The sequence below is a fragment of the Temnothorax longispinosus genome, chromosome 2 (assembly GCF_030848805.1).
Source record: "Temnothorax longispinosus isolate EJ_2023e chromosome 2, Tlon_JGU_v1, whole genome shotgun sequence".
NCBI lineage: Eukaryota > Metazoa > Arthropoda > Insecta > Hymenoptera > Formicidae > Temnothorax > Temnothorax longispinosus.
Genome location: NC_092359.1, coordinates 22,869,174 through 22,892,654, shown reverse-complemented (window position 1 = coordinate 22,892,654; position 23,481 = coordinate 22,869,174). Strand labels below are relative to the sequence as shown.

General features: G+C 38.0%; 4 protein-coding genes across 10 annotated transcripts in view; 3 read left to right on the top strand and 1 right to left on the bottom strand.

Moving 5' to 3' along the window:
• Window positions 1-7,637, top strand: part of Cnc (NFE2 like bZIP transcription factor cap-n-collar) — a 98,416-nt gene extending 90,779 nt beyond the window's left edge. For all 6 annotated transcript variants that reach the window (XM_071771595.1, XM_071771594.1, XM_071771597.1 and 3 more), the window contains 6 exons: window positions 3,019-3,307; window positions 3,476-3,624; window positions 3,709-3,885; window positions 3,994-4,092; window positions 4,207-4,571; window positions 4,712-7,637. In XM_071771595.1, coding sequence (XP_071627696.1) covers window positions 3,019-3,307; window positions 3,476-3,624; window positions 3,709-3,885; window positions 3,994-4,092; window positions 4,207-4,571; window positions 4,712-4,879 — 1,247 coding nt within the window. In that variant the 3' untranslated portion in view covers window positions 4,880-7,637. The remainder of the gene's footprint in view (window positions 1-3,018; window positions 3,308-3,475; window positions 3,625-3,708; window positions 3,886-3,993; window positions 4,093-4,206; window positions 4,572-4,711) is intronic.
• Window positions 7,638-9,221: 1,584 nt separating this feature from the next.
• LOC139808363 (protein DPCD) lies at window positions 9,222-11,254 on the top strand. The gene is made up of 4 exons (XM_071770255.1): window positions 9,222-9,379; window positions 9,928-10,130; window positions 10,257-10,490; window positions 10,573-11,254. Exons 1-4 carry the CDS (start codon window positions 9,316-9,318, stop codon window positions 10,672-10,674), a joined length of 603 nt encoding a protein of 200 aa, XP_071626356.1. The 5' UTR covers window positions 9,222-9,315; the 3' UTR covers window positions 10,675-11,254.
• Window positions 11,255-11,845: 591 nt separating this feature from the next.
• The window catches only part of LOC139825321 (uncharacterized), a 39,344-nt gene continuing 27,708 nt past the window's right edge, over window positions 11,846-23,481 (top strand). For both annotated transcript variants that reach the window (XM_071797964.1, XM_071797963.1), the window contains exons 1-2: window positions 11,846-12,007; window positions 12,901-12,976. In XM_071797964.1, the coding sequence (XP_071654065.1) occupies window positions 12,901-12,976 (76 nt within the window). In that variant the 5' untranslated portion in view covers window positions 11,846-12,007. The remainder of the gene's footprint in view (window positions 12,008-12,900; window positions 12,977-23,481) is intronic.
• The window catches only part of LOC139825324 (uncharacterized), a 50,530-nt gene continuing 40,106 nt past the window's right edge, over window positions 13,058-23,481 (bottom strand). The window contains exon 7 of the mRNA XM_071797970.1: window positions 13,058-14,813. Coding sequence (XP_071654071.1) covers window positions 14,775-14,813 — 39 coding nt within the window. The 3' untranslated portion in view covers window positions 13,058-14,774. The remainder of the gene's footprint in view (window positions 14,814-23,481) is intronic.

Genomic DNA, 23,481 nt, shown 5'->3' with positions numbered 1-23,481 from the left:
GCGACTTTCGAAGAGCATTTCATATATTTCCCTACCGCTTATCTGTCCCACGACTCCCACGACAACGTTCACTCAATAACCGGCCAGTAGAAATAAACCGTGAAAATTGCAGTGTCACTCGAATTTCCATGTCGCGATCGCGTTGCATGTTTATCGACCCTGACTCGCGCGACCAGGAAATCAGAAAAATGTGGATAGCGTCTCCTCAATCGGGTTGCCTTATGAGAAAGATAGCACATGATATAAATATGTATTTACATTGCCCGATCATACGATCTGCGTCATCGGTCGGCGATATGCCGACCTATATGACAACTCTATTGGCTCGCACGCACCGCTAATGAAATCATCTTGGGAATAATGAAATTAGAATGAGGGTCTAATGAGTTTAGTTTGAATAAAAACAAGCGTTACGTAACGCGGCACAGCGTCGTCGAATCAAATGCGTGGCTGATCCTTGAGAAGTAACGCTTGACGACGTGATAACAGTATCGTTCTGTACCGTGCTGAGTCATGATAATTTGGCCGATGCATATATTCGCGCTAGTTACAAATTGACTAAGAACAACCTCAGCTATTATTTTATAATTTAACAACTAATATAACGGACTTGTGAAGAACATGTGTACTAAAATAAAATATAACGTTTTTTATAGGCAGAATTATCTTCTCTAAAGAGCATCCTCTGCGTGATAAGAGTATATATTTTGAAATATAACACTAATTTACAAAAATACGCGAATATATACAGTGCTAATAACTGTAGTGTTGTTTATAACAAAATCTAAAAATGTACAATTAAACTAAATTGAGAAATGGAAGAAAGAGAAAATTATAAAGACCGATAAAATTCACAATTATTGCGCGAATATATATTCTAGGAAGCTCACTCTTATCGCCTGCGGAAATGAGAGTAATATCTCTTGCTAACGTCTATCGCGTATGAAAGCGCGATAAGGACGATCTACCGATGTAATATTTGGTGATCAATGACCAGATAGCATATTTTATAGCATATTTTTGACACTCATGATACAAAGTTTTACTAGGTCGATTAGAATATCATATCTGTCTTCAATTATTAAAACATGATAAAATAAAAATGAAGAGATCTTTAAATTTTCTTGATATTTTATATATCATAATATATCTCGTGCTTAAGATAACGTAAAATTTCAAGCTCCTATATTTTTATTTGTTAATATAAATATCTCAAAACTGATATAAACCAAATAGAAGATTAATACAGGATTAACCATGCAATGCGAAGGAGCTAAAAAGAATGCGGCGCATTTCCTTTCTCGCAACTAGTTGATAATAACAACTTAAACCTGGAACTAGTCACGTACAGTTCGATGATACTCGGTCACGTTGTCTGCTTCTGAGAACGTTGTATCAGTCGCATTGTACCTTAGACGCGTATTTTGTGTCGTTTTAAGAATCTCTCGGATGACTTCGTTTATTATGAACTGTATAAAAATCATGCGCTGTTAATATAAAAACGTGGCAATTAAGTGCAAATATTTTCTGACATAAAAAAGTTTTTTCCCTAATGCTAATTGACGATGAGATGTGGAAAAATTTAATTTATTCATAACCGTACTGTGAACGATAACAGTCTTGCAGATAGCATCGAATTGGACTGAATTACAAACGAAGCTTAGCTTGTTTACGAAGAAAATAAGATAAAGTTAGAGTGGCCATTCACGCAATTATCAGTTTTGTGTTTTATGAAAACAGTATTTCTATAAGGATATCCGCGTAAATACGATGCAGTTTAATAAGAAAATTAAAGCTTGGTAAATGAAGATATTTAGGATATTCTTCTTAACATCTGACAGTTATATTCGGAAGTGACAGTTTTCAATTGTTGAGAAAGATGACATATATCACTTTAACTCTACCTCAATAGTTTATGAAAATAATCGTATATGAAACTGACAGAACTTTATTATACACATATCAGTCAGTATTTTATCAACAAAAGTGATAGGACTTTATTTATCTATATAACGAAACAAATCGATCGTCTCTTTCAAAATAACTGTTCATGGTCAGTGAAGAGCTTGCAGTAACTTTATTTCTTGCAACTAGTGCAATATTGTTTGCAATATTGATAATCTACTGATAACGGGATTTATGTGCCAATGTATCTTCTTTATGTTTGCGCGCCTTTTTCTTGTCAATTTTATCTCACAATCGGTGTGGACTTTAAATTCGATTGATATTAATAGGCATGTTTGATTAATGATATATTTTTTATTATCTTGAGTCATTAAACTCCCTTAAGACACGTAAAACCTTTTCAAAAAAAAATATATATATACTCTAATAATATAAATTTATATATATAACCTTTTTTATATGTATATCAAAGTAATGAAATTGGTACAAAGTAAACACAAAATATATGAATCATATTAAAAAATGTTTTTTTTTCTGATCAATAGTGAGACAATCTACTAAGCAATAAGTTTTACGTTTTCTTATTCTTACATTAAATGAAGAATATTCCGTAGATAGTGTACTACTGGTATAGTCATAAAACTTGTGCATGTTGTAAATAGTCGTCCGTGCAAAAACCGGTTGTAGCAAATGTCATGTTTGCGAAGAAGTGTTTGCTATCGAAAGGCCCGAATACCGACGTATCAGAAATTGTATTCGTTCGTCTGTAAATGCTTTTTGCAGTCACGTTAAACTTGGCGCAAACACAATGTTTGCGAGAGAACATTACGTCCTCGAAGAATTTTCACGCGAAATGTAGACAACGACCTACTTCGGCATTCTTTTAGGATTGTAAACACAAAGCTGCGTTCGTGAAGATAAAACGTGATTATATCAGGACTTAAATACTCGCATCGCATCTCGAAGGCACCATGTTATTTAATATAAACTAATATAAACAATGCTACCGAAATAAATTTTTGAAACATGCTTTTAATTCTTCTCGCGTTATTTGTACAAAATAATTATATAGGATAGAATTCTCCAATTTATTATATTTCTATTGTGTTTCAGGCATGTACACCATGCGCATGTTGGACAATGGTAGCAACAATGCATCCGGACCGACCGGTGCAGCGGCCTTGCCGGGTGTCCCGACAACTGGCGGCGCAACTTCGACGGCCACGGGTGTTACGACTCTACCTGGTGTAGCCGATGAAAGGATGGATGCTTCAAGTGATAGCGCTGTCAGTAGTATGGGTAGCGAGCGCGTACCATCTCTATCGGACGGCGAATGGATGGAAACTGGATCCAATTCCAGCCATACTCAGGCCGACTCCCATTACACCATGGATTACGCAAGGTAATTAATATCACAAATGCGTCATTCGTGACATGGATCGGATTATCTTCAAGACACGGAATAATTTTGGTTTGTTTCGTTTTCAAGATATCACGATTGTATATGAGAAAAATCTAATTTGTAGTATACTCTGCAACGTTTATCAATAATCTTTTAATTGTATTGCAGCAAATATCGTATGCCATACGACTGCAACTACTCAGTGTCCGCGAGAAACGCCGGCTCGCCGAGATGCCAAGCAGAACGAGCGGTACCACCAGTCGCACAGAAGAAACACCAAATGTTCGCCAAGCGATATTTCCAGGAACAAGGCACTTGTTAGTATTTAGAAGTAACCTTATGATTGCAGTTTTTCAAGTCGCTATGATATAAGTTTAATCGTTAAACAACTTTCAAACTAGGCTCACCTTTAGGGGCTACCGCACATCCGACCACTCCGATGAAATATGATTATGATACTCATACAGTTGGTGCGGGTGCACCGGGAAATACATATTCTGGACCAATCGAAGGTGCGGCCGGGCCACAGCCAGAAATGAAATATAGCTGCAGTGTGGATTTCAGCCGTCATCAATCCGGTAAGAAAAAAATTTATATGTAGATTTATTTAATACAGTAAATATATCCTCTTGAATAAATGAATAATTTTATGTAAATACAAATTTCTGATTTCTTTTTATTTTCAGGACGATCTGTAATAGAACATGTTCATCACAATCACACCTATCATTTGCCCGCTGAGAGCTCAGGATCTCTTCAACGTCCCATTTCCCGTGACAAGAAAGGTAACTATCTTTCTAATATTTTTCATCATTTGTTCAAATCACCTTTTTTTCGATTGTTCAATTTCCTGAGATTATCAATATTAAATTTTTATCTATGTCAAATATAAATTTCAGTCCGCAAAAACGAAGCAGAGGAGCATCTAACAAGAGATGAGAAGAGAGCAAGAGCATTGAGTGTACCGATTGCAGTCAGTGACATCATCAACCTTCCCATGGACGAGTTTAACGAACGTCTCAGTAAATATGATCTCAGCGAAGCCCAACTATCTTTAATACGCGATATTAGGAGACGAGGCAAAAACAAGGTTGCCGCACAGAATTGCCGTAAACGCAAATTGGATCAAATCATAAGTCTAGCTGATGAAGTGAAAGAGATGCGAGATCGTAAGTTGAGGCTCATCCGCGAGCGCGAGTTTATGCTCATCGAGAGACAGCGGGTGAAAGACAAATTTAGCCAACTTTACCGTCATGTTTTTCAGGTCAGTATTAACTATTAATCTCATTTCCATTGCAGTTATATGTAATTTAAGTAACGGATAATTTATTATGTTATTTTCGAGTAAAATGCTGTTAAAGGCGATAAAAGAGAAGCTATAACGTTTGATAAATTATATTTTAGTCTTTACGGGATCCGGATGGTAATCTGTATCATCCGTGCGAATACAGTCTTCAACAGTCTGCAGATGGGAACATCTTGCTAGTTCCCAGAAATCAGACGAATCCGCATCAGTCGCGACAGTCTTCGATGGAGCCGAAGACTAAACCCGATCCTGAGCACAAGGAATGAACTGCTAAAGGATTGTATACGATGTGATTGATTATTGAAAAACTTTTGTTTTTCTTGGGCAGCGCGTCCAAAGCGTAATGAAAGCGAACACGGGCAGCGAATATTATACGCGTTATTAGATTTATTGCGTATAATTCGAAAGAGTAGCGTTCATGGTTTTAGACCTGACACACCTCGCACTGTGTCCAAATAAACAACGAAATTCGTCAAGGATACCGGCTTACGAATCGCGACTACGTGATTTTTGGCAGATGACTTTTTAACACATTTAGAGATTTTAGTAGGAAGAAAGATAGGATTAATTATCCTAATGGTGGTTTTTGTGTGCATGGGTGATGCTACAGTTTTCAGTTACTTTGACTACCCGTGTTAATACATTTTCACATCTAAATATCATAACTTTGTGCATTTTCTTTTCATTTTCATAATCAAAGATTTTTATATTACAGAAAGGAGAGCATCGGGTATCATTGTATTTGTTTGTATATATAATGTATCTTGTCTGTTGTGACTGTCTTTAATAAGATCAATAATTAATAATAAAATAAAATCGAAAGCTTCATGAATTTCCTATGCTTTATTTAAGCTACGTCAATAGATGATCTTAAAATATGTTTCATGAGTTTATACTGGCCTTATAGCGACATATAATACTACTCGTGAAAAAATGATGGAATGTGTTATAGTATGCGAGTTTCTCTGTGATTGCCTAAACCAGGCCTGCAGTTGGTTTGCCCTTTTCAGCCGATCTTGCTTGCTATTCCTACTTTTCTCGTTTCGTAGCATTTCGACTGTTCGCGGAGATGTAAGGGCTCGAGGACAGTATTAACTACAAATTGTATAGTTTTTTGGCGAGTGTTGATTCGCGCGCTACTCATTGTTTATAGAGTTATTATTATTATGTACATTGTGTGTATATAATTATATAGGTATATATAATATATACACACACATATATAATATGTATAATAATAATAATAATAATAATAACTCAATAAACAGTGAACAGCGCTCAGGGCAATACGAACCAAAGTCCCATACGATTTATAACTAATACCATTCCTGAACTCGAGTGTTACATCTCCGCGAGTAGCATAGATGCTACGAAATGAGAGAAATGGGAAGAGCAGTAGACAATATCGGCCGAAAAATGGAAACCGACCTAGCTGCAGACCTAGCCTAAACAAATCACGATGTCTATAGCGTTAAAAAAAAGATTACAACTATTAATATACGTAAATAGTAAGAAAACGTAGTAAGATGGTTATATTGTGGAATCACGCACGAGAACTGTTGTGTCACCATAATTAAAGCAACTCTAAATTAACATCTAATTCCAATTACTATTCTTCCTGCTTTAAGCGTAAAATATGCTTGTCATCTTCTTAATATACGTACACGTGTAACACACGTTGACACACGTACAGTGATATATTATACATTCAAAAAGCTCATTTTTTTACATTCGCGAAACAGATTTTATCACGTTTCGATATCATTATTTTTATGAATTGTATCTATGATTATGACATATATGAATTGAATTATATATTTCATAGATATAGAAGCACAGACGATTGCGTTGAATGTATCCAGTGATTTTTATCTATTCAGTTGATTGTGTGTGATTTTTATTGTTAGCGGTATACTTAATTGCCAAAATTATGATACACATTCATGAATAAATAATGCTCACTGTCGCAAGCAAAACGCTACGGCATTGAGTACGTCATCTGCGTGTGACAGTGTTAGTAAAACAAATGTTTAATCACACGCGTATGTATTATTAAATAAAAATTTGTTGTGTTATATGAACTTAGAAAATACGCATGATTTGAAGCGCTTACAGTTTCAGAATTGGTAGCGTTATGGATAATAATGCAAAATTGTAATTAATGTAATGCAAAATTGCATTTAATTGCGGACAAAGTAGGGGGCAAAGCGATAAAAGGCAAATGATTGAGGCATTAGTGGGATACAGCAAACTTGCAGTAACTAATCTCCGAACCATTTTGTGTTCCATATAGAAAGCAGCTTAAACAGATACCTTAAATTTCACTCCATTCAGGTAGACTACATGCAAAACACATTGTAATGTATATTACAAATAATATAGTAAATAATACAAGTATGTGAATATACACTTACTGCGACACGTTGTAATGCTACAATATATTAAGAATAGCATTCATTGAAATACGAACAAACATAATAAAAACACATATTTTTATAAAGTAAAGAGATGAGAAATGTTCAGGTATTTCACATTTGCCTTTTTATGTATATATTAATGTAGCTAGTATAATTTTCTATAAATATTATATATAAATATATATATATATACATATATGAAATAAATGTATGTATTTATGTATATGTACGTGTATATATAAATACATATACACAAAGAGTAACGATAAAATATATGTTATAACGTTGAAAAAAAAAACGAAAATGCAATTTATGTCGGTAATTATTAATAATCATTATTAACATTTACATACGCAATTGTATTCATACTATTGGGTGTAGGATGCCTTTTACATATTGTACTTAGCGAGCGGAGATCTCGGCAAAACATTGTAAAAGATAATAATAATATTAATTTATAAGAACTCTCTGTTCGTCTATTGTACAAACAATTTGGATTCGCGCAAACTTGCAAATCCATCTACTTGCAATGAAGATCTCCTTCTGTCATTAAATTTCTATATTGTATAAATAAAGCTGAATAAAAACCTCTGGGGAAAGTATCGTATCTGGCTTGTATTTGTCTAATTAATCAATACCTATTTTTATATAAATATTCATGTTTATAGTACCGTGAATGTGTCGCGGCAGTAGTTCACGACTTTGATCAAACTCCAATTAACCCTTTCATCCTGAACCTTTAAAATTTAATTAAAGAGATTTTTAATTAAAGAGAAAAAAAGTTGTTAACTTGACTAAATGCGTTCAACTGATTACTATTTTTTTAATTGAAATATTTAAGTATTTAAATTAAATATGATGTATTAAATCTAACATGACGTAATTTTATTTAAATACTTGAATATTTCAATTTAAAAAATAATTATGAGTGAATTATATGTACATATGTGTGAGAAATAAATGATTCGAAGCGCGATACATCCGAATCGGAATCGTTGTTCCGCGTGGCGTGTCGCAGTGAAACAATAATCTCGGAATTCACGTCTCCGTTTCGATTTCTTCGAATGAGTGAATCGCGTGATGAGGGAAGACGCTTCAATGAATAGCTTGAACCTCTCGTTAAGTGCGGGAATTAATAATTAATTAAAATTAATTTTGTGATTTTATTTGTATACATATAAGTTGAGAAGTATTGTAAGTTTGCTTCAATTATTTCTTTGTCATATAGAAAAGTGTGTTATAATATTTTTCTAATTTTTAAAAAACAAATCTGACATGTTATATTAATATATGTTCTATTAATTTATATCTTATTGTTAAACTTATTTTGCTTCTGGATATAAGAGGCCCGATTCTCTAACGAGAAACGTATGCGCAAACTCTGCTCTAAAAAAGAAAGGCTGCAAATTGATTGGCTATCGCACAGTTTTTACCCAATAAGCTTGCAGCTTTTCTGTTAGAGCAGAGTTTACGCATACGTTTGTCGTTAGAGAATCGGGCCCAAGATATGCTAAACTTGTAGTATTTAAAAAGGCCTCTAATTAAAAAACATATTATTTGTGATTGATCAATTTAAACAAATTTTGATTTTCAGAATAACAATTATAAAACAATTACATAAGTAAAAAATTAATTTGTTGTTATACAATCTGTTCGGTTTTTTTTATTGAAATAATTTTTCATGGACTTACAATTAGCAAAAAAATATGGCAGTTGAAACATTCGAGATGTACATATATGTATAATAAATTTATATAATAAACTTTTCTATTGACATCCATTAAACACTTATGTCTTCATATCTACATATACAGAGACAAAGAAATAAAAATTATCTTTTCAATTACAGTTTCATCAAATATTGAAATATATACACTGATATAATATATTTTGAAAATAACACATGATATAAATTATCTGTTTCAAGCCATATCTATATTAAAGCCAAATCATATTAAAACAATTAACTTGATATCATGTTCAGAAAGAAGCCTGAGAGAGGCCATTTTCCGACACTGTCGATAAAATATCATTTTAGGCCGGTATTCATAAGTCGGGGCTTATATTTAAGACCATCTTAAGTATGTACAATCTTAAGATGTCATTAACCAATCACAGAGCCGTATTAGCATCTTAAGTATTGAAATAAGATCTGATTATGATTTGGTGCATCAGGTGCATGCGCATATTGCGCATGCGCGCTATCGTCTGTCTTGAGCAGTCTCGAGACTCTCGAGAGGTTGCTAGGAAACCTTATAAGTTCGCTCGTTTATTTAACGTGCAAGATGACGTCTAAATCGTGGTTGAAGATTATTCAAGATGCTAGGAAAACTGCTGTTATCGAGGATGGTAAGTGTAATTAAATAGCTTTACGATTTATGATTATTGTCGATTAAACCACGTGTGGGTTTACGGCATGCCTGTTTTTAACCTAAAAATGTTTGATCAATAGTAGACTCGTGTAATCTTATGCATTATTACACAAGCTTGAACAGGACAATGTAGCATTATATTGAAATATCATTAAACTAAACTTGTTATTAATTCTGTAAAAAAATATTTTTTAAAATTGACATTTTTTGTTATGCTTATATTTATGAGTATACATGAGTTTATCTTTTATAAGCGTCGTCTACAATGGCAGCAGGAGTATACAGTAAGACGTAAACAGTAAGTTATTGACTAATGGAATTTTTACAATTTAAGAATAATTGACTGTGGTTGGTCAATAGCTTACCGTTTACGTCTTACTGCATACTCCTGTTGACATTGTAGACGACGCTTTTTATAACATTTCAAATTATAGTCCTTTAATTGAGACAATTAAATTTTACAGTGTTAAATGTTTCAATTAATGCAAGAAGTTTCTTTATTGATTTTATTATGTTACGTTACAGGAAAGAGGAAAGTTCATTTTTTATTGGAAGATGGAAAGGAAATGGTAGAAGAATATAACACAGATACAAATGTAGTGGTACGACGGGCATGGAAAGAGAAAAATAATTTTGGTACAAACGTTGGATGGACGGTGGAAGTTGGAGACCCTGAACTTAAACAGAGTAATATAGAGATATATGGAATAGAAGAAAGTTCAAATGCTGTATGTCATTTTCTTTTTGTGAATAACAGAACAAGTATATAATTCTAACATGGTTATTCTGAAATTTTAAGCAATATCTGTAATTGTACGTACAATGTATTTTCTAAGTTCATCGTCTTTTTGCAGCCGTTTATTACAAGAAGAATTACAAAAACGTCTCTGGAATGGCGAATCAGAAATCTGCCATATCCTGAAAGTGTGTATTCCATTACTGCAGAACAGGATGGCACTATGACCGTACGTACAAGCAACAAAAAATATTTCAAAAAGCTAAAGATCCCAGATCTGGAGAGGATCGGATTGAAGCCGGAACAGCAAAGGATATCATTTCGGCATCAGTACAATACTTTAATTATAACGGTATGGAAAATACTTTTTTGTACATATTTTGCTATGTAGGTATGGCTTATTCGTTATCATTTATTTTCTATTTTTATTCTAGTATAAAAAGCCTCCTCAACTTCTCGACGTGGAGAAAAAGGTATTAAACACAGTTTTGGAACTGAACACAGAGTCTAAGGATGTGCAGTGTCCAACCAGTTAATGAGATACTATGAATAAGTTAATAAATTTCTTGTTTTCCATCAAATAATTTTTTAATATATACATAGGTCCTATTTTCTATTGCTGCACTGACTACATTAGTTTAAGAACTGTACATACACTAAGGGTTAGTTTTTTATTACTGAACTGGCTGCATTAGTTCAGAGTTGATCTTTTTTACTCCACATTAGAAGGAAAAAGGTGAACTCTGAACTATAACGGTTCAGCAACGGAAAACACCCTAAAGTGTAAGTCTCATACGTGTCTCACGCTTCAATGTAAATGTATGCTTCTTGAATTAATGCAGCCAGTGCAGCAATAGAAAATAGACCTACAGTTTGTATGTAACAAGTGCAATTATGATTAAATATTTGTTACTTGAAAATTGTATCAAAATTTCTGTGATTATATCTTATTTTCTTAACTGGAGAGTAATGAATAATAATCGTATAATAATCGTAATAATAATCGAATCCTCAAATGTATCTCTCAGTATCTCTCATTGGAAGTGCAATTATGATTAAATATTTGTTACTTGAAAATTGTATCAAAATTTCTGTGATTATATCTTATTTTCTTAACTGGAGAGTAATGAATAATAATCGTATAATAATCGTAATAATAATCGAATCCTCAAATGTATCTCTCAGTATCTCTCATTGGATGTGCAATTATGAAAAAATGTAGCCAAAATAAAACTTTTGAAAGAAACAGTTTTAATTGTAAATTAAATAGCAGAATCTGAAAATGGATTGACTTTTTTTTATAAATATCTTTCCACTGCAGTAGCATCTTCTAATTTTTAAAGATGAAAAATCCTACGGGCTTTTTTGGTTATGTATATCTCATTAGAATTTATACATTTTCATAATCACAACTTTTAATCTCTCTATAAATAATGTTTGCAAAAGTGTTTCAATTAAAATGTAAACAAATAAAAGTAAATGCACGAATTCTCATTTTCTTTAAAACTCAAGAGATATGTTCACGCTACAGCAAAGTAATCTTAAGTAACATCAAGTTAATCTTTGATGATAAACGTACACATCAAAATATACATCAAGGAGAATCTATTAAAGAATTATTTTCGTTTCTCGCAATTTGCTTCGGAGCCCACGTTAACCCGCCGAGTTGTCGGTGCCGCGCCGCGTAGTCGAGAGATCGATCGATCGTTCTGCGTCGTCGATTCCGCGCGAGTGCGTGTGGTGTGACGGTGACACGGTGGTACTGCGTAAACTGCGTTTCAAGACTTTCAAGTTTCGAGTGTTATGCCGTCCCTTTCGCGTGAAAATCTCTGAGCGAGCGGGAAACATGACGAATTCGGTGCCGGACAGGTAAGCGGCTTTCCGTTTCCCGCGCGGGGGGAGGCCCGCCGAGTCTCTCGAAACGGTGGAGATCGCTCGCGCGGCGCGATCGCGAGCGCAGTCGTGCCGCGACGAGGTTAGGTTGCGCCGACGTTTCCCTGACATCTCGGCCTGCGGCCGCGACGCTAATAACGCGATCGTCGATCCGCGAGGCGAAGTGCGGCTTTCATTTGTCTCTCGCACGTCAGACAGAACCGACGGCGAAACGTTTCGCTGGAATTTCGGGAACGCGATCCGACGCTATCTTCGGGGACAGCTGACTTACCAACGGAGCGAGCGTGTCGCACGCCCGCTTATCGTTTCCCGCCTTTTTTCCCGAGATGGGGTTGCCTGCCTGATCGCCATTTGAAATACGAGCCAGTTCGATTCGCGCGGGTCATTAGTCTTCGATCGGGTCTCTCGGGTCTCGCGAATTTTCGTTACGTTATTTAATAATTATCGCGCCGGGCGTTTAGTTTACTTAAGTGACGCATTCTCGTAAAGCGGCCGATATCGATTAGAGTTGAGAATGGGACGGAGAATGACGCGTTCCCGCAAGAAGTACGTATATTTGAAATCGTAGGTATCGATTTAAAGCTGTTGGTTAAAACAGGTGGAAAGGCACGGGAACGAAATGACCGACACTTAAGTATCTCGATATTTCAAACGTATCGTGTCTTTTCGTACGTTTAGATGTGCCCCTGAAAATACCAGAATCGGAGAATTGAATCGAACGTCGATAAATGAATGTATAAAGTTCCGTATTTAATCTGTTGATCGATGAATCCAGCTTCGGAGATTCAGCATACTTTCCTGCTACCAAATCGCCACGAAGGCAATTATTATCAATTCTGCAACTATAGTCGTTTTTTCGTATGTTTCAGATGGTTAGAGTACAAAGCTTTCGGCGATGTGATCAAAGGCACCAAGATCCTGGCGTTCAAAGTTCCGCTGAAAGACGTGAGTATCTGCGCCATTCGTCTTGCGTATTTTTTTAACTTGCATTACAACTTTCACAAGCTGTGGGATTATTTGGAAAAAAATTGAAAATAGAATAAAATTAGCAATTTTTTTATTATTTTTAGCATATAAATAAAAAGGAAATTTTAGATTAAATTTTAGATTGAAATAAGAATGGTGCAGAAATTGATTGTAATGAATGAACAGGAAAAATGTAACAAGCACCACATAGTGATGCATTTCTTATATTTTTCTGAATTGTGAAGGAAGGATGATATATGAATCGATTAGAATAAACAAGAAAAATGTAACAGGCATCAGAAATGTGATGCATTTTTTATATTCTAACTAGGATTGATCCCCACGTTGTGAATATGTTGTATGTAAATAATTCGGTTTTTATGCAACATCCATAGGAAATCCATAAAAAACCAGGATATTGTGGAATAAATAATTATTAATATAGATATAAATATAAACATGATGAATCGAAAATGTTTTGACTTGTGTATTCTTCTCTAGTCTTTTCGACATCTGAATCATTTGAACTTGAATGCCGGATCAGCAATTAAAAGGAGAGCGAGCGGTTAAGGAATTCTTCTCTCGCTATTTTCAATTTTTTATATTGAATGATGTTTTAATTTTTGTATTCCTCTCAAGCTTTTTCAAAATCTGAATAATATATATTTGATATACCCGCTTGAATAAATATACTTGAATATATATTTATCTATATAAATTAATAAAAATCTCAGCTCACAATTTCACTGACAGAACCTAGAAGTTTGCAAAATCACTGAAGTTTAGTGAGATTGTATATATATTTTATTCACACACATGCCACAATATCCTAGTTTTTTGTGAATTTTCTAGGAATTTTGTAAAAAAAAATGAATTACACGAAATCCCTGCGACGAATATAAAGACAAGATGTATTTGTAATTTGACTAGATTACAAATGTGTATCTGTAGATAAAGCGTTATATTGGCGCGGTCTACTTGCTAAGAATGTTTATATCTTACATTCGAAGGTAACGAAAAGCGCGTTTGGACTCCTCTCTGATTTACTCTAAAAAAAAAAAAAGTTTTTAAGAGCGCATCGCTCTCGCGGAACGCAGCCGCGGTTCGCTCGGGGACAGAACGTCCTTCTTATCCGTCGTCCTCCCGGCTTCCCCCTCGTTCCTCGACTCACTCGACTGTCCTCTCCCGTACTTTTCCTCCCGTACTAAATCAAAGATTCTCTTCGCGGGAGTCGTGGCGGCCGCACGGCAGATAAGATCGCGTCGGATTCTCGAAATGGACGACGCGGCAGGTACACGCGTCGTCGCTACGCCACGTGCGCGCGTGTGTGTGGGTGCGTTACACGCAGGCACGCACGTACGCACGGCACGGCTCGTGGGATCGCGCGGCACGGGTTCCCCGTTAAATCGATGCGACGTCGGGAACCGGAGGAATACGAGAGGGTGGAGGACGGGAGAGCCGCGCGTCTACTCCGGCGGGGATGTAGGTAACGGGAGGGTGGGAATGCAACGTCGTGAGATCTCGTATCGGCCGCGGCCAAATTGTCGTATTGTTGCGCACGATGACCCACTCCGTAGTAGATATAAATACGCTTGATGTATGCGTGCTCCTTTTTTCAGCCGGTGCACGCGCGGTATCGCCGGCTGGTGCACGCTGCCGCCGATTCTCCTCCGAGAGTCTAAATCCTCCGGCTAGATAAAATGTGTGTGCTTCAATGCCGGCCGCTGTAGCGCGAGCTGGTTGACGTATAGTCGTTCACGCTGCGATCCATCGCTTCTCATTGAATTCCTTTCCGGAGTTTCCGGGAATAGAATTCCTGTAAAAGGGACAGACGATTATTCAGAGTGTAATGATAGAATTCTTGATTCATCTGTCATAAGTGACGATATTATAACCGGGGTCGGCATCGATTCTATTTACTGCTGTTTCTAACATTCATCTTTCAATATGCTTACTTTCTATTTGTTGAAGATTATAAAATATTTAGTGGGATTTTTGACATAAGAATTATAAGAAAAAAAAACACGAAATAATCAAAAAAATTTTGTTTCTATGAAGAAATTATATAAAGTTAAGAATGAGAATACAATTACGTGTTAGATTGTCGAATTAACGTGTTGGATTGTCGGGTCATAGCTTTTGCATAATCTGTAATTAGAATATTAGTATATGATTATAATAATCATGCTACTCTCTCTTTTCGTTTGTTATTTATCTCATATAGGTAGACACAATACTGAGAAATACTAACAATCGTTCGCAGTGTTCGCACATGACGAAGATTTTAATTAAATGCAACAATAGTGTTCTTTGTATATATTTAGAGATAAAAGGGATGAGCGCGAGTTGATGTTAATTAATTCTATACTCTTGCTCGAAAAATACCTTTCATAAACAAGAAAATGTTGGCGCCTAACGGCTGCGCGCCCCGCAGTATTTTTACCACCGAAATAATAAGTCGAGATCACACTGTCGCTTCCTGGTTATCGGCCCGAGGGGCCGCGCATACGCCACGTTGCATATATGCTGATTATGGGCGGTGCGGCGCGTAGTCTCCTAATTGACGGCACAACGGTGCCCAGGTTTCACAGGACATAAAACACTTTTATATACCTTCGACTCCGCGTCGAGATCTCATTAAAACACGTAACGATAGTCCGCCTAATTGACCGTGCTATCCTACGAGCGCGCACTCCTGATCGGCGTATATACTCGTCGAATCTCTCCGCTAACATAATCTCTCACGCCGTCGTCGTGATTCTCGTTATCTCGCCAAAGATACGATTAGACGGGTCATTTTTCATGACAATTATCCGCTAACGATAGTCTATATGTTAATCAACGTTGATCAATTATCGACCGCGACTACATAGCTTGGTGGATGACGGTGGTGGTTTCTGATAACTTCTTTTGAGAGGAAAATCGCGGCTCTTTATATTATTCGCCTGCCGATAATGCTATTTACTCGTGTTCGTTATTGCAACGTTTATGGCATAACGATATAATATATATTTTTACATAATTAATAAAGATAATATCTTTTGTCATATCTTTAAAGGTAAAATTAATTGCGCGCGCGAATTTCATTGATGTTAACCCGTTGACGTTAAACTTTAATAGCTCGACTAAAGACTCGAGGGACTTGGCGCCGTCCTTTATCCAGTCGTAACGTCCGCTGGATCTATCGCAGGGCCCGGTCGTGTCAAAAACCCGCGGGATTCCGAGCGGCGAAATTAGCGATCCTAATTCGCCACACGGTCGGAGGTGAGCAGCAACGTTCTGATCCCCGTTTATCCCGAGCTATTTAATTTCCGCCTAACTCGCGGCTCCGGAACCGGTTTTTCTCGTCCACCGGCCGTTCCCGCGCGCGCGCAGGACAGTTGCAAATAAGTTTCGGCTCGCCGGGATCGCCTGCTATGCATATACGTTGCGCATGCATACGCAAAATAGGAGGGTGCCAGGGCTAATTGATTCTGGCGTCGCGGGCATTACATAAAACAAGTCGAGGCCGGGGCCCCGAATTGGACTCGGGGTTGATTGGGCCCGCTACGGCGGCGGCGGCGGCCGCGGGGGGCCACTCGTTAATAGGGCCCTCAAAGGGCCCAGTGCCAGCGCTCGTTCTTGGGCTGCCTCGGCTCGCGCGCACGGCGAACGCTTCTTCATCATCTATAAGAACTTGTAACAAATATCGGCTCACACGAAACGTGATACTCTCTTCGCTCGACGCTTCACCGTAGGCTTTCTGTCTTTCTCTCGTTCTACTCTGGATTGGGGAACGATGCTGATCCGACGGATTTAAGATGGCGTTAGTCATATGCTCTCGGCGGATGCATCCCCGTGCAGAGTTGCCTCTTCTATGATGAATTATGGAAATGAGAAGAGAAACACTTTGAAATAGATCCCACTCTTAAATCTCGAAACTTGACGTTATATAAATATTGCTCCTACATTTCCTTTTATTACTTTTACATAATAGCTATACAACTGAAGGTAAAAGCAAATTTGAATAAAAACCGAAACGCTATATTGATTATTTCTTATTTGTCAAAATTCAATTTAAAATTTAAATTTTTCTTCAATGATAAATCCACTCTTTGACAATGATGTGTAAATGTGTGTATATTTTCATTAGATAATCGGAATGCGAGATAAATAGATAACTATCAAGTTTTCTCTCACTGTTTCTTTTTGACTTTTTGAGCGATAGCGGGGACTGCACATTTCGATTGACTATATATTTTTTGGACTGTCACAGCAATGTGGGCGATTTCTGCACGGTGGTAGAATATTAATTCGTCGGGGAGCTAGGGTAGGCCTCGCTCGAGAAGATAGCGTCTCTTCGTGGGTGATATCTGTATTTCAACCCTCGAAAAATCCCAAACATTGAGATCGTAATCGCATGAACTTCTCAGTTACACACGGGCTACTCGCCCTCGTCGTAAGCAGCCGTGTCTTCGGGGATAAGATGAATGGAGGGATTGATCATTTTGTGTTTTAAATTTGCCTAACATTTTCTAGAGGAATGTATCCTTCCAACGGTGTACTGAAGGATAACGCGTTTCGATTCACGAGATACAATTTATTCTCTCTGTCTGCAATCAAAATCAGCAAGCCTCGAATATATTGTGGTGTCGAAATTATTTACAGAATTTTTACAGACTCTGACATAAGATGCAACTGTTGACATTTATTTTTGACACAAAGTACAACTTCGATTTTACTTTGGTTAATATAGTTATCGGGGAAACGAAAACACGCAACATTCTTTAGAGATATATATGTACATCTATATTTTATACATAGATTCTTTATTTTTTAACTGTTGAAGTTTAATGAGATTTTTTCTCGACGTTTGTTCATTTGATTTCACAGTATAGTCTTAATCGTGCCCAAATATCCCGTCGACTTGTTTGATTAATTCCATTATGATAACCTAGGAATGTAGGATACCTTTTTCCTAATAGACGACCCTTTCATTTCTCACAGCTTTTACCTGTATCGGGAAAAGTGCCAGCCACGCGAATGACGACGAAAGCAACATCGATCGGAGTCGCTTCTGTGATTTTCGAAATGTAACGCATTTACATCTCGTGGATATCGTATCGATTCGTCGCCCGACATACATGCAGCAATCATTATTCACGACTGCCATACATGACGTTTTTGCTAGCATATCATGTTAGGATTAGCCGCAAACATTTTTTCACGTATGATTTATGTGCGAGAGCCTCGCGAACTTCGTCGCTCCTGCGACGTATTCGTGTCACGGACCGGAGTCCCGCGTCCTTCTTGACTGACCCTCTCGTTTTCTTTTTTTTACGACAAAATATTAAGTAACGGCCCTCGACGATAGCTATCGGTTTGGTCACTGTCGGAGATAATAAACGGCGGCATTGTGCCTTGTCGCAGACGCTAATCTCGCGGGTAAACAGTCGACTTCGTGCGCGTAATCAGCCATTCTTATTGTTTCGCGCAGATTTTATTGCGAATTTACGAAATTTTTGCGATTGGACCATTTCGGATTGATGTGACAGGGTGACTTATATAATATTCATACAATTTTTTATCTAACATCCAATGTACGTAATGATTTCATTAGTCTTCTTGAATTACCTTCGGTAATTATACTGAATGCTATATCGAATACTAATCAGATGGAAATTTTTTAATATGAAATTCTTTAATATGAAATCTCTCGAATTTCAGTAAATTCACAACTTGATTTAACACATTTTTTTTTTGCTTGATGCGCAAGATTATTCGATTACATAGTATCTAGACATGGATTGATTTGTCGAAGAAGTGTTAGCTTAAGATTACATCGTTTAATGATCCTTCTCACGAATCTCGGCGGAAGATTACGGTAATTAATTCGGGACACGTCCTCGCGTCACTATTACGTTTCCCATCGGCAATCGGCCGTGCATGGTCGTTAGATAAGCGGATTTATTAGCTCACCGCGAAGCGAGCGCGCGTTCTATGTTATTAGCAATTGTAAGTGTTTGTTTAACACTCGCTGAAGAGAGGTGGATCCGCGGGCGCCTCCTCATCTTCCCATAGCCGTGTGCAGCCGTTTCACAAAAGGGATGAGCTGCGCGGCGGGAGGAAGAAGGAAGGCGGTCGGGAGAAAAGGAGACGGCGATTGTAATTTATGCCGAAGTTAGCGAGCAACTTCGATGACTTTGTAAAATATTACTGATCCCCGTTTCGAAGATCTTATCTAGATCCGACACCGCGCTCCGTTTCGTCGGAACGCCTTCCTTCTTTTCTTCTCTTCTCTTCTGCTTCTTCTTCTTCATCATTCTCTTCTTCTTGCGCTCGCCCTTCGCTCCTTCGTCGTCGCCCTCCTCGTTCCTGCTCTTCCTCTAGCAGCCTGGCGCCTCTAAAAGGGGTCGTCGTGCGTCACGCCGAGACCCACTGCGCCAGAACGACTTTGCTTTCGAAGTTCCGCCGATCGGCCACCGAAGAAAGCATATAAACATGTCATTTGTTGATGAAACTAGTTTTTATCTACGCCGGAGCGTCGCGAAAGTGTTGAACATTTACTAAATTGGACGCTGCTGGTTATTTTATTTGTTATCGACACCGTTGTCTCGCGATCTAACATTGTCACACTCGGCGGCTCGATTTTAAAATAGAAAACGAAACGGTATATGGAATTTGTGCGCGATGACGATACGTGTATCGATCTCTTCACTTTTGCGTCCCGCAATAGCGCTCTGTAATATTTTAATGTCTGAATTTTACCTGACTTACGCGGATTTATATAAATTAACAAACGCTATATGTATCGTTACCAACAGAACAAGTTAACTGCGGTTAGTAAAAGTTTTTGTCACGGTGCGGATGTGGATGGGTTCATACATACAGGTGTGCGCGCATTGAAGGGGATGATCGCGCGGGAAGCTCGACGTGCAGGACACTTTTGTCACGCCGTCCCATCTATCGTGTCTCATCTGATATGGTAGCTGGGCCACGGTCTATCTCCGCTAGATAAGATGGCGAGTGTTCATCTCGGGGGGTCCTTTCTTTCCGGGAAGCCCGCGGAGTAAAGATCTCGCAGTAGCCAGCATTATCTTCTTACCCGATCGTGTTCCGCTGTTCCTCTCATTTTGCGAGGCTTCGTTATACGCGTAGGTACTGCCCATTTGTACACGTACGTGCACAGCAAGGCGGTGACGCGCGTAGTCGTAAAGAATCTGGAAGATATACTCAACCGGTTAGCATATCTGTATCTAGTGCAGTTCAACGGCTCGCGCAGCTTTTGATGCGATCTGGCATGTTTTGTACTAGCACCTTAAGGTGTATCCGTCACATAAATAATACTTCTAAAAAAATTCATAGTTCCATGTTTACTAAGAATATGGAGTCTACAGACATTTGTTTAAAATAACTTTATAAAATGTTAGTATTAAAATAAAGGAAACGTTATCATTAGTCTCAATTTTACTTCTATAATTTAATATTCTCATACATTTAAATATTTTCACGCGTAGAATATATATAAAATTATTATTCTATGCATCCGACATATTTTACTGTTTCTTTTTGTTGATATTATTCTGTTTTATTTGAGAGTTAAAATTCGCGGCTCTTTTATGTAGATTTATAAAACATGAAAATAAGTCTTTCTCTGCTAAATTTGAGATATTAAATGATTTTATCGATTGCACTATTTACGAAATTAAATAGATTTCATGTTTTTCTTATGTAGTTGGTTAACTTTTGAAATATGTAAAATATTGTAATAAATAGGATGTTATTCACAAATGAAATGACAAAATTAATGATTTGTAGATTAATATATAATAAATATATTTTATTAGAAAGAAAAAACAAGCGGTAATATTTTAAATAGACATCAGATAGAGCAACTTTTTTATAAAGATTGCATACATACACTGTTTATCTCATATACACTGCGATACAATTTTTGATAACTATTTTTTTTAAACAATGTTAAATAACATTTTATATAGCAGCAACTTAAAAGTGTGAACGAACGAATTGAAAGCGATCAGTTTTTTTTTTTTTTTTTTTTTAGAAACTATTGTTGAGACGTAGAAGGCCATTTCTGCGGTATATGCACCGACCCTTTTGATATGAGTACGGGGGAAATAATGGACCGCAAATGTTTCGCGGGAAGTTCTCACAGAGCGATGGGAATCGTTGAGGAGGCAATAGTATTACTTTTCCTTTATTTCTCAACTCGTACTCTCTTTCCCTCTCCCGATCTTGCCTTTTACATTCTTTCTTCGCTCGATTTCTCCCATTCCATATCCAGCGTCATTATACGTGACGAAGTGCAGTATTGCTTGGATTGTATCGCGCAAGCTCTGCAGAAGAAAAGAAAGAGAAAACAAAACAGTGGGAGAGAGGGGGGAAGGGAGCAAGATGAAAAAAAGAGAGATTGAGGGGATGAAAGGAACGAACGATCGTGGATTTGCCCGGTGGTTTGGATGCCACGGCCCGAGAGAGACGCGGCTCTGGCTTTATGCTTCTGGTACATAAATTTTCTGTGAATGGCGCGCGTATGAGCCGGCGCCCACCGTTTCTGTGTCCTACTCCCGCTATCGTCACCCTTCTCTGCACCGTCGAGATTTTCCCGGTCTTCGTTGTTTCTCTTTCCCTCTTCCGTTCCTCCCGTTTCCGTGCTCCTGTGGACCTGCTCTATCCAGGGTGGTCGGAGGCCTGATCCTCCCTTCTGCGAGATCGCCCGTCTGTTTACGAAAGCGTCACCGGACGCGAGGATGACACGTGAAGAAATTTCCAAATTTATTGGCCCCGCGGTCGCCGCCTCCCACCGGTTCTGTTGCATCGTCGATTAGTTCCAACGTCTTCGAGAAAAAGGCGCAGCAAGGCGGCAGGCGGTGCTTATGTCCTATAAATCTTCGCGTAACCGGTGCGTCGGATCTATCGGGGAGACCGCGCGATTGGTTACGCGCGTTATAGAGCAATATCGGAGGAATTATTTGTTTAGCTGGCGATCTCCGCGGTAACCATTGCTCGCGATCTGTTTCCCTTGCGCGCGAACGAATTTCATGGAGACGCGCGATTTGGCGAAAAGCACCGGCGATGATGTACGGTGGATTACGAAGACAAAGAGGGAGATACAAAGTCAGTCAACTGCAAATGGGTGTGCTTTGGGGAGGGGGAGGGGGTAACCGGGCATCAACGGCGCCATCAGCAGCTGCCGCGGACCTTAAGATCCTCGGGAAATCTTCTTACCTTTCCTTTCCTCCTCGAGAAACTGACGAGGCGGGGTCATGCCGAGGCAAGAAACAAACATTTGTTTAAACGATCCCGACAAGTCACGGCCATAAATACCTGCGGGTCGTTAATCTTGTCTTCGGTCGCGCCGGTCTTTCGTTAATGTATAATGTATTCTCACCCCCGTAGCTAAAACAATCAATTCATTGGAACCTCCGACACGCCGACGAGACTCTGTTCTTCAGGGGCATGACCCGGGTATAGAAAAAAAGAGAGAAAGAGAAACGGTGTGGATAGAGATGAAGGGCTGCCGCGATCTTTCTCGTTTCGGGAATAGCGGTCATCGTCGGTGACTTAATGTGACTCCGCGGGCATTGTTACGATCTTGTATGATCCGTCCGTAAGAATTTCGTAATAAAAGCGACGTTCGATCCTGACTAGGAAATGCCGATGCTGGTATAAGTCATTTCGGCCATTTGCTGTAACTGCGCCGTGAATACCGGAAGCCCGACGCCGCAAAATGATGGCATGGTAGCTTTAGAGAGTCTACTAGGGCTCCATTCGGCGCTACCCACACGAAAGCGTTATAACGTCCTTCTGCAATGCCCGTAATATCCTTTAATGCATGTCGACGACATCGCGATTGCTACAAAGGGGGGACCGTACATCGTGTCGATATTGCAACACTGTTCCTGTGGAAAATGGATTATATCGATTTTTATTAATCTTATTACACGGTCTATATATAGTTTGTTTTGCCATTTTTAAATTAGCATTGCATTTTCTAGCGATCTTATGAATAATTTATAATCCAAATATAATTTATTGTATTCTAATATAGGCAAAGCAATAAAAAGTTCAGTAAACCAATTTCTCTAAAGTTATTATATGTAATAAGAACACAGTATTCATAATGTAATTTCAACTGTCAGAGTGCATTAGAGGTCTAATAAACTAAAGAAAAAAGTACGAAAGATAAATTATATATTAGATTATTGTCTGTTAAGATTTAATGGTAGACCATAAGTCAATGTTCCGGTCTACGCGTCGCTCATAATAAAACATGACGATAGAAAACGCAAATATTCATTAGCTTCTTGCCGAACGCGTCTCGCAAATAGATCATCATTCATCCGTAAGATTCATTGTAATTACTTGTCTAGCGTCTAATATCGCCCCAATCTGGCGACATAAATATTTCGGTCTCGCGGTATCGTTTTGCATGCGTTCCCTCGTATGTCACAGCCGACGACGGACCACCGGCGACAACGAGA

Bases quoted from the DNA above. Each gene is read 5' to 3' on its own strand.
- LOC139808363 (XM_071770255.1), top strand. From the start codon at position 9,316: ATGACGTCTAAATCGTGGTTGAAGATTATTCAAGATGCTAGGAAAACT. The intron at 9,380-9,927 runs GTAAGTGTAATT...GTTACGTTACAG, and splicing joins AACTGCTGTTATCGAGGATG to GAAAGAGGAAAGTTCATTTT. The intron at 10,131-10,256 runs GTATGTCATTTT...GTCTTTTTGCAG, and splicing joins TAGAAGAAAGTTCAAATGCT to CCGTTTATTACAAGAAGAAT.